Raw genomic sequence first — 11,068 nt, 5'->3', positions numbered from 1 at the left:
CATTCAACCTCCGAGCTATACCCCCTGCCCTATTTATTTTATTCTTTATTTTGAAACCAGGTCTCACTAAGTAGCTGAGGCTGTCCACGAACCGCGATCCTCCAGTCTCAGCCTCCCGAATGCTGGGATTACAATGCACGGTGGCGTGCACCACCATGACTGGCTTAGTTCTCGACATATTACATAGTGGACTGGCTAGAAAGGGTAGCTGCCCCAAGCCCTCCAGCTTATCCCCAAACTCTTGTTAACAAAATAAAATATACTTCACCTGATTACTGTGGAAGACAAGGATCACCATGAGCAGGGTGAGAGGGGAGAGATCTAGTCTCTGTGCTGGTCTTCACAAATACTATCTTCTAGCCATGGGAACTCACAGAAATGCCAGTTAATGTAACACATGCTCTGACAGTGGTCAGAGGAGACTGGTACTAGCAAGGTGGCAGGTGCATTGGATACATTTTATTTATTTATTTATTTATTTATTTATTTATTTATTTATTTATTTTTGTGTGGTACTTGGGATGGAACCCAGGGGCATTCTACCTCCAAGCTACACCCCCAAAACTATTTTTCATTCTTTATTTAAATTAAAAAATATATATATTTTTTGCGGGTCTGGGGATGGAACCCAGGGGCGTTCGACCTCCGAGCTACACCCCCTGCCCTATTTTTTATTCTTTATTTTGAAACCGGGTCTGACTGAGTTGCAAAGGGCCTCACTCAGTAGCTGAGGCTGTCCACAAACGGTGATCCTCCTGTCTCAGCCTCCCAAATGCTGGGATTATAAGCGTACGCCACCATGCCTGGCTTTTTATTTATTTATGGTGTTTGGAATTGGATTCAGGGACATACTACTTCTGAGCTACACCCAGCTACACCCACCTCACCCCTTTTTATTGATTAGTTTGAAACAGGGTCTCGCTAAATTGCCAAAACTAGCCTCGAACCAGCGATCCTTCTGTGTCAGCCTTCTAAATATTGGGGTTACAAGTGTGCACCACCAGGCTCGGCGTTAGATATATTTTAAACTAACGAACAAATTTCAAATCAAAATATTCTCTTGATTGGAAAGTACTAGAAGCAGGGCGCAGTAGCACACACCTGTAATCCTAGTACTAGTGAAGCTGACCCTAAGAGGGCAGGTTCAGGGCTAGCCTCAGCAATTTAGCCAAACTCTGTTTCAAAATAAACAATAAAAAGGGCTGGGGGTGTAGGTCAGATTCAGCCTCAAGCTTCCAAAACAAAAATAAACAAAGCAGTAGAGTTGCTTATCTTATCTCCGTCTCTTAGGGGAGGTCACCTGTTTGCTTTCCCAGTGAGAAGGGGCCAGAGCATTTCCGACACAAGTTCTCCTCCTTTGTCTTAAGAAAAGTGAGCGTGCACCGGCGCCCAGACAGCATCTCTGACCGGAGAGGTTCCAAGTCCTGCTTGTTTTCGACCTGTGCATCCCACTAAGGATCCCAGTGGTTTACCACCTCTGGCTCTGGCTGGTGCCCTAGCTCCCAGCAGGCGGGTCTGGTGTCCCCGCCCTCGGGAGGGAGGACCCAGAAAGGGGCGGAGCGAGCGCAGTGACGCAGGCAGTACCAGCCAATCAGAGCTCCAGGTGGCGCCGGCTGTCTGGCCCGGCTATAAATATGAGGCGCTGCTCTTCTCTAGCAGCCGGCGGCTGCCCTAGGCTCGGGACTGGTGTCCTGCTGCGACCTACCTTCCTCAGGTGACCCGGGCCACAGGTCCTTGCCCGAGGCCGCTTGCTAAGTTTCGCTGCAGCTCCAGACGCGCCCCGGGTCTCTCCGGAGCCGTAGCGCGGGTCCATGGAGAAGGGCCCGGTACGGATACCCGCGGAGAAGCCGCGGGGCGCCAGGTGCACCAATGGGTTTCCGGAACCCGAGCCTGCCCGGCCCGGCCCGAACCTGCCGGCGGAGAAGTCCCCGCGGCCCGAAGCTCAGAGCGCGCAGCCGGCTGACGGCTGGGACGGCGAGCGGCCCCGCCGAGGGGAGGGTCCGGAGCTGAGCCTCCCCAACCTGGCGGCCGCCTACTCGTCCATCCTGCGCTTGCTGGGCGAGGACCCCCAGCGGCAGGGGCTGCTCAAGACGCCCTGGAGGGCGGCCACGGCCATGCAGTTCTTCACCAAGGGCTACCAGGAGACCATCTCAGGTCAGTGCGCCCGCCGGCGCTGGGGCGAGGGGGCCGGGGGAGGTGGCCGCGGGGAAGCCCGCGCCCAATCCAGGAAGTTCCCGAAGTTGCCTCACCCTGGGCGCAGGGAGCCAAGTGCTGTCACCTGCCGAACCCCGCCCTCCGCCCTAGCCCGCCGCCCGGCAGAGGCGAAGTGCGCCCACCCGGACAGCGGCCTCTCCATCCCGAGACCCGCTGCAGCAGCCCTCGGAGGGTCCTCCCAGGTCCCCGCACGAGGCCTTCCCTGGAGCCCGTGGCCACTGACCTCCCCGGCGGGCGAGAATCGGGGGCCCCTCTCACCTGAGCGTCCAGATCAGATGCTCTAGGCACGTGCAGAACCCAGCTTGCCCAGGAGAAGTATCCCCTGGGCACTTGTTGCAAGCGAAGGCTCCTTGAGTCGTTCTCCCTCCTCTCTCCTGGGGATTGAACCCAGGGACATTCTAACTCCTAGCTACACACTCCAGCCCTTTTTATTTTTCTCTTGAAACAGTGTCTCCCTAGGTTCCTGTGGGTTCTTGCTGTGTTACTGTGGCTGGCCTGAAACCTCGATCCTCCTGTCTCAGCTTCCCAAGTACTGGGATTACAGGATTGCTCCACCATACTTCGGCTCCTGTTCTCAGGATATCTCCTATGCCTTTTTCTTCTTCTGCTGCTTTTTCGTGGTAGGTCTGGGGTGAAGCCCTGGCTTCGTGTGCTTTGAGCGCCACTGGTGACTCTAAGCTGCAGTCACCAGTGATTGATTCTAAACCACAGCCAAATCCTGCACTGTGATTCATTTGTCCCGGGATAGGGGGCGTCGGAGAGTTGCAATAGTGTACTCTAGCCCAAAACTAGAGTCCAGGGCTTTCCCCCAAATTGGCACAATCTGGGTACCGGTTTCTCTGGAGCTTGTGGTTTAACGTTTCTTGTACTACTTTGCTGCTGAAAGCATTCTTCTCCCTCAAAAGAAATAAAGCGACCCCTGGCTGGTGCTCCCTAGAACTGGGATCCTGCTGCTCCCATCCAGTCAGCTGCTTCGAACCACGGTGGGTGGGTGGCAGCCCTTGTGGGTAGAGTAGAGGTGGGATGAAAAGTGGAAAATGACTGGGAGTTTACTGCGTGTGTGCTGGGTGAGCAGTGTTAGTCTTAAAAACGAAAGGAAACAAAACAAAAAACAACTTCCTCTTTCTCTAGCTGGGATCAGTGATACTGTTTAGTGTGTAGTTCTACCTTCTGTGTGTCTTGATAACATTCCCCATGAGGAAAGGCTTCCACCATTTCTCCTAGAAAAGCAATACTGCTTCAAAAGGTAGCCTCTCTGTCCCTGTTATTTCCCTGAAACAGTATGGAGACTGGGAGAACACATCCTGGGAAGAACAAAGCTATTTTTGCCGTCTTCCCCACCCCAAAGGAAGGGTGGGAAATCAGAGTGTAAAAGGTGTGGGGTGCCAAGAGGAAATACTACATTCTAATGCCAAGAAATGCCCCTCCAGTTCTGTGGTCAGGTTCACGATTGCACCTCTTTATAAAAGTTTGGAGAGTTTGAAAATGCAGACTAAAGAGCCAGGTGTGTTGAGCCGGGCATGGTGGCTCACGCTTGTAATCCTAGCATTTGGGAGGCTGAGACCAGAGGACCGCTATTTGCGGACAGCCTCAGTTACTTAGGGAGGCCCTCTGCAATTTAGTGAGACCCTGTTTCAAAATAAAGAATAAAAATAGGGCAGGGGATGTGGTTTGGAGGTCAAATGCTCCTGGGTTCCATCCTCAACACCCCCCCCCCCATCAAAGAATAAAAAGTAGGGCAGGGGTGTAGCTCGCAGGTCACAGGCTCCTGGGTTCCTCCTCTGACCCAGAAAAAAAAAAAATCTAAAGAGCTGGGTGTGGTGGCGCATGCTTGTAATCCCAACAGTCAGTCTCAGCTACTTCTTAGTGAGGCCCTTTGCAACTGAGTGAGACCCTGTTTCCAAATAAAGAATGAGAAATAGGGCTAGGGGGTGTAGCTCAGAGGTAGAATGCCCCTGGGTTCCACACACAGCAAAACAAATACAAAATGCAGACTAAAGAATAATCATGAGCAGGGCGTGGTGGTGCAGGCTTAAAATCTCAACATTATGCCTGACATGGTGGCGCAAGTTTGTAATCCCAGCTTTGGGAGGGCAGAGGATCATGGTTTGGGAAAAGCCTCAGCTACTTAGGCCCTCTGCTACTTAGTGAGATCCTGTTTCAAAATAAAGAACAAAAAATAGGGCTGGGGGTGTAGCTTGGAGGTCAAATGCCCCGGGTTCAATGCCCAAATCCACACACACACACACACACACACAAAAAAAAAAAAAAAAAATCTCAGCATTTTTCAGAGGCTGAGACAGGAGGATCATGGTTGAGGACAGCCTCAGCTACTACTTAGTGAGGCCTTTTGGTTTGGAACTCATTGAGATCCTGTTACAAAATAAAGAATAAAAAATAGGGTTGGGAGCCATGCGTGGTGGTGCACGATTGTAACCCTAGCATTCTGGAGCCTGAGACCAGAGGATCGTGGTTCATGGACAGCCTCAGCTACTTAGCGAGGCCCTTTGCAACTCAGTGAGACCCTGTTTCAAAAATAAAAAGACTAAAAATATAGGGCTGGGGGTATAGCTTGGAGGTAGAATGCCCCTTGGGCCCACCCCTAGTACCACACACCCACACACACACACACACACACACACACACACACATAAAATCATTCTAAGCTAGGTGTGATGGCATGTGCCTATAATCCCAGCACTTGGGAGGCTGAAACAGGAGGATCTCAGGTTCATGGCCAGCCTCAGAAACTTAATGAGACTATGTTTCAAAAATAAAAAGATAAGGTAGGGCTGGGGGTGTAGCTCAGGTAGAATGCCCTTGGATTCAATCCATAGTACCACACACAAAAGAGAATGATCATTCTGTTTTTTAAGATCTCAAACTTTAGGAGGATTTGTTTGTTTGATATCTAGGACCTAATGAAGAATATATATTATGTATCATATGTAATCTATATGTGTGCATATATATGTGTGTATATGTATAATTATTTTGTGGTACTGGGAATTGACCCAGAGACATTACCTCTAAACTTATTTTTGTAATACATTTCTAAACTTATTATATAAAACAGTATCTTAGCTGGGCATAGTGGCACACGCTTGTAATCCCAGCATTTGGGAGCCTGAGACTGGAGGATCGCAGTTCGCGGCCAGCCTCAGCTACTTAGTGAGGCCCTTTGCAACTTAGCGAGACCCGGTTTCAAAATCCATAATAAAAAATAGAGCTAGGGTGTAGCTTGGAGGTAGAATGTTTCTGGGTCCCATCCCCAGTACTGCTAAAAAATAAAAAAATTAAAAGTAAAACAGTGTCTTGCTAGATTGCCGAGACTGGCCTTGAACCTGCAACCCTCCTGTCCCAGCCTTCCAAGCATTGGCATCATGGTCTGCCGCCATGCCTGGCTGGAGAAGGATTTTACAGAGGCCTTGCTTATTCTTTCGCTTGCAGACCCAGAAGGCAGTGACCTCCACAGCCTCAGTCAGGGAAGTGGGCTGTGACCTAACTTTGCTGACTGCTGACGGGAGGGATTTCTGGCTCATACTTAGGTCACAGCTGCCTAAGGTAAACTCAGTTTTGTTTTTTTTTTTCTTTTCGGTATTGGGAATGGAACCCAGGTACATTCTACTTCTGAGCTACACACCCAGCCCTAATTTTTTATTCTTTATTTTGAAACAGGGTCTCACTGGGTTGCAAATGACCTCACTAAGTACCTGAGGCTATGATCTTCTTGTCTCAGCCTCCCAAATGCTAGGATTATAAGCGTGCACCACCATGCCCAGCTAACTCGAACATTTACTTGAAATGATTAGAAGTTTTGTCTTATCAGTCAGATATGGTGGTGCATGCTTGTAAGGCCAGCATTTGGGAGGCTGAGACAGGAGGATTATGGTTCAAGGACAGCCTCAGCTACTTAGTGAGGCCCTTTGCAACTCAGTGACACACTATTTCAAAATAAAGAATAAATATTCCTTGGGAGGCTGAGAAAGGAGGGGTACGCAGATTTGAAGCCAGTCTCAGCTAGTTAATGAGGCTCTCAGCAACCTAGTGAGACCTCATTTCAAAATAAAATATAAAAAAAAAAATAGGTCTGGGAGTGTAGCCTGGAGGTAGAATGCCCCATGGATACCATCCCCAGTACCACACACACAAAAGTTTTGTCATGCCGGGCGTGGTAGGGCACGATTGTACAGGAGGATCACGCAGGTTCGAAGCCAGCCTCGCTGGTTTAAGAGATCCTGTTTCCAAATAAAAAAATATAAAAGTATGTCTGGGAGTGTAGCCCAGAGGTAGAAGGGTTTCCAGGAACCCCCAGTACCACACACACAAAAAAGTTTTGACTTATTAGCAAATACTCAGCTAAAGTGGACTAATGTCTCCAAAGAGCACTTTATTTTTTATTATTATTATTATTATTATTTTTTGGTGGTACTGGCAGTGGAACCCAGGGGCTTTCTACCTCCGGGCTATACTCCCAGACCTTTTTTATATTTTATTTGGAAACAGGGTCTCACTAAGTTGCTGAAAGCCTCACTAAGTAGCTGAGGCTGGCTTCGAACCCGTGCGATCCTCCTGTCTCAGCCTCCCAAGTGCGAGGATTACAAGCATGCGCCACCATGCCCAGCCAAAGAGCACTAATTTATTTAATCAATTAATTAATTTTTGTTCTGAGCTATACCCTCTGCCCTATTTTTTATTCTTTATTTTCAAACAGAGTCTCACTAAGTTGTGGAGGGCCTCACTAAGTAGCTGAGGCTGTCCACGGATTGCCGTCCTCCAATCTTAGCCTCCTGAGTGCTAGGATTACAAGTGTGCGCCACCACACCCGACAGCACTTTATTTTATACTACAAAACTATTCTAACCAAATGTTAATTTATTTTGGAAGATTCACAAACTTAAAGCAGGTTAGTATTTATCATCTGGGGAAGAGGGGAGAGTGGGGAATGACTATTAATCAGTGTGGGGTTTCCTTTTATTTTGATTTATTTATTTACTTATTTATTTTGTGGTACTGAGGATGGATGGAACCCAGGGGCATTCTACCTCTGAGTTATACCCCAGCCTTTTCTTTTCTTTTTTTTCTTTTTTAAGAAACAGTGTCTCTCTAAGTTGATGAGAGCCTCACTAAGTTGCTGTGATTGTCCTTGAATCTGCTATCCTCCTGTCTAGGCCTTCCAAGTACTGGGATTACAGGTGTATGCCACCACGCATGTCTGGCAGGAGTTTTCTTTTAGAGTGATAAAAATGTTCTGGAAACCAGGCATAGTGTTGTCCACTTGTATCCCCATATTTGCAAGACAGGAGGATCACAGGTTACAGGCCAGCCTCAGCAATCTAGTGAGACCCTGTTTCAAAATAAAAAATAAAAAGCGCTGGTGTGGTGGTACATGTTGTAATCCTAGGATTTGGAAGGCTGAGACAGGAGAATTGCAAAAAAAAAAAAAAAATTGTGCTTACTACAACTTCTTTTTTTCTCTCTCTCTTTTTATTTTATTTTATTTTTTGCAGTACTGGGGATAGAACTCAGGGGTAGTCTACCTCTGAGCTGCACCCCCAGCCCTATTTTTAAAATTAATTATTATTATTATATTATTATTATTTTATTTGTTTATTTATTTTTGTGGTACTGGAGATGGAATCCAGTGGCATTTTATCTCTGAGCTATGCCCCCAGCCCTATTTTTATTCTTTATTTTGAAACAGGGTCTTACTGAGTTGCAAAGCGCCTCACTAAATAGTAGCTGAGGCTGTCTGCGAACCACGATCCTCCTGTCTCAGTCTCCCGAATGCTGGAATTACAGGCTTGTGTCACCCTGCCCAGCTATTCTTTATTTTGAAACTGGCCTTTATTTTGAAACTGGCCTGATTTGCAAAAGGCCTTGTTAAGTAGCTGAGGCTGTCTGCAAACCATAGTCCTCCAGTCTCAGCCTCCTGAATGCTGAGATTTATAAGCATGCACCACCACGCCCGGCTTACTACAACTTATTTCATATGATAAACTTGTCTTAGGTATTCCACTCTAATCCTATTATTATTATTATTATTATTATTATTAATTTTTTGCGAGTCTGAAGATGGAACCCAGGAACATTTGACCTCTGAGCTACATCCCCTGCCCTGTTTTTTATTCTTCCTTTATTTATTTTTTGGTTGTACTAGGGGTGGAACCCAGAGGCTTTCTACCTCCGGGCTATACTCCCAGACTTTTTTTTTTTTTTTTTTTTGGAAATAGGGTCTCACTAAGTTGCTGGAAGCCTCACTGAGTAGCTGAGGCTGGCTTCAAACCCATGTGATCCTCCTGTCTCCGTCTCCCGAATGCTGGGATTACAAGCCTGTGCTACCATGCCTGGCTCATTATTATTATTATTATTATTATTATTATTATTATTATTATGTGTGTGTGTGTGTGTGTGTGTGTGTGTGTGTGTGTGGTACTGGGGGTGGAACCCAAAGGCTTTCTACCTCCAGGCTATACTCCCAGACCTATTTTTTATATTTTATTTGGAAACAGGGTCTCACTAAGTTGCTGAGAGCCTACTAAGTAGCTGAGGCTGGCTTCAAACCTGTGCGATCCTCCTGTCTCAGCCTCCCAAGCGCAGGGATTACAAGTGTGTGCTACCATGCCCAGCTTTTTCATTATTATTATTATTATTTTATTTATTATTATTATTTTTTGGTGGTACTGGGGTTCCTGGAAACCCTTCTACCTCCAGGCTACACTCACAGACCTAATTTTTATATTTTTATTTGGAAACAGGGTCTCCTAAGCCAGTGAGACTGGCTTTGAACCTGCGCGATCCTCCTGTCTCCGCCTCCCAAGCATGGGGATTACAAGAGTGCACCACCATGCCCGGCCACTTTTTCATTATTATATCTACATATGTATGTATGTATGTATGTATGTATGTATGTATGTATATCTATTTTTTTTTTTTTTTTGCAGTACTGGGGATGGAACCCAGGGGCTTTCTACCTCTGAGTTACACCTGCAGCATCCCTATTTTTCCTTATTTTTAAATAGGGTCTCACTGAGTTGCAAAGGGCCTCACTAAGTAGCTGAGGCTGTCCACGAACCTAGATCCTCCTATCTCAGCCTCCCAAATGCTTGGATTACAAGCCTGCGCTACCACGCCCGGCTTTCATCATTATTTTTAAATTGTGGTGCTGTGGCTCAGAGTTTGAAATACTTGGTAAGATTCACTGATTCATCCCACTGTGTTACAATGTAAGGAAATAGGTACTTGAGAACTGAGCAGTCAGGCGGCCTGGCTCCCCTACTTGTCAACTGCCAACCTCTCAGTTTTCTCGCCAGGCATAAAAGAACAGGTTTACCTCAAAGTTGAGGATTAACTGAGACCATGCACAGAAAACACTTAGCTCATTAAAAACATTTGATTGCCGGACGTGGTGGCGCACGCTTGTAATCCCCGCGCTTGGGAGGCAGAGACAGGAGGATCGCGCAGGTTCGAATTCAGCCGCGCGCGCTGGCTTAGGAGACCCTGTTTCCAAATAAAAATGCAAAAATAGGTCTGGGAGTGTAGCCCGGAGGTAGAAGGGCTTCCAGGAACCCCAGTACCACCAAAAAAAAAAAAAAAAAAAAAAAAAATAAAAAATAAATAAAAAAAATAAAAACATTTGATTCATAGCTACTAATAATCTTATCTGGGTGTAGTGGTGCACACCTGTTACCCAGTCCTAAATCAATCTTTAGTCATCATAGACTTATTCCCCCAAAGAAACAAAAACTGGTACTGTGCAGAATTGTTCTATTATTTTCTCCTATATGCTCTACAGGCCTAAAGGTACCCCTCCACGCACACTCCCCATCGCCCATCACTATCCTTCCTTCTCTCTCAGATGCAACTTGGTCCAAGACATGAAGTTATCCTCAGCAATTTAAGAGATACTGTTTCAAAATTGAAAAAAGTAAAATAAACTGGCGCACCCTTGTAATCCCAGCATCCAGGAGGCTGAGACCTGAGGATTGCGGTTTGCAGACAGCCTCAGCTACTTAGTGAGGCCCTCTGCAACTTAATGAGACCCGGTTTCAAAATAAAGAATAAAAAAAATAGCAGAGGGTGTAACCCGGAGGTCAAATGCTCCTGGGTTCCATCCCCACACCACCTCCCCCAAATAAAAAAGTAAATTAAAGCTGGGTGTGGTGGCACATGCTTGTAATCTCAGCATTTGAGAGACTGAGACAGGAGGATCGTGATTTGCGGACAGCCTCAGCTACTTAGTGAGGCTCTTTGCAAGTCAGTGAGACCCTGTTTCAAAATAAAGAATAGGACTGGGGATGTACCTCAGAGATAGAATGCCCCTGGGTTTAACCCTCAGTGCTGAAAATAAATAAATAAATAAATAAATAAATAAATAAATAAATAAATAGAGCTGGGGAAGTGTCTGAGAGGTAGAATGCCCTGGTTTCAATCCTGTTTTAAAAAAAAAAATCCGGGGCTGGTAATACACACTTGTAATCCCAGTACTTGGGAAGCTGAAACAGGAGAATTGCAGGTTCACAGCCAGCCTCAGCTACTTAGTGAGACCCTCTTAAAATTTAGAGAGTCCCTGTTTCAAAATAAAGAGTAAAAAAAAAAAATGGGGCTAGGGATATATATCGATGGTAGAATGCCCCTGGGTTTTATCCCCAGTACAACAAAAATTTAATTAAAAAAATAATAAAAAAATAAGTTCATGAACCACTTAAGATTGTTATTTGTTTAGTGAGGCCCTCCACAACTCAGTGAGACCCTGTTTCAAAATAAAGAATAAAAAATTGGGCAGTGGGTGTAGCTCAGAGGTCAAATGCCTCTGGATTCCACCCTCAGACCCGCAAAAAAAAAAAAAAAAAAA

The 11,068-nt window shown here is 46.2% G+C and overlaps 1 protein-coding gene across 2 annotated transcripts in view; it reads left to right on the top strand.

The window, feature by feature from the left end:
• Positions 1 to 1,811: 1,811 nt before the first annotated feature.
• The window catches only part of GCH1 (GTP cyclohydrolase 1), a gene marked incomplete at both ends in the record, with an annotated part of 64,685 nt that continues 55,428 nt past the window's right edge, over positions 1,812 to 11,068 (top strand). For both annotated transcript variants that reach the window (XM_080707790.1, XM_080707789.1), the window contains one exon: positions 1,812 to 2,154. In XM_080707790.1, the coding sequence (XP_080563916.1) occupies positions 1,812 to 2,154 (343 nt within the window). The remainder of the gene's footprint in view (positions 2,155 to 11,068) is intronic.

This window comes from Muscardinus avellanarius (assembly GCF_963383645.1).
Source record: "Muscardinus avellanarius genome assembly, chromosome: 12".
NCBI lineage: Eukaryota > Metazoa > Chordata > Mammalia > Rodentia > Gliridae > Muscardinus > Muscardinus avellanarius.
Note: the sequence above shows the minus strand (reverse complement) of the source record. Positions and strands in the feature narration are given on the sequence as shown.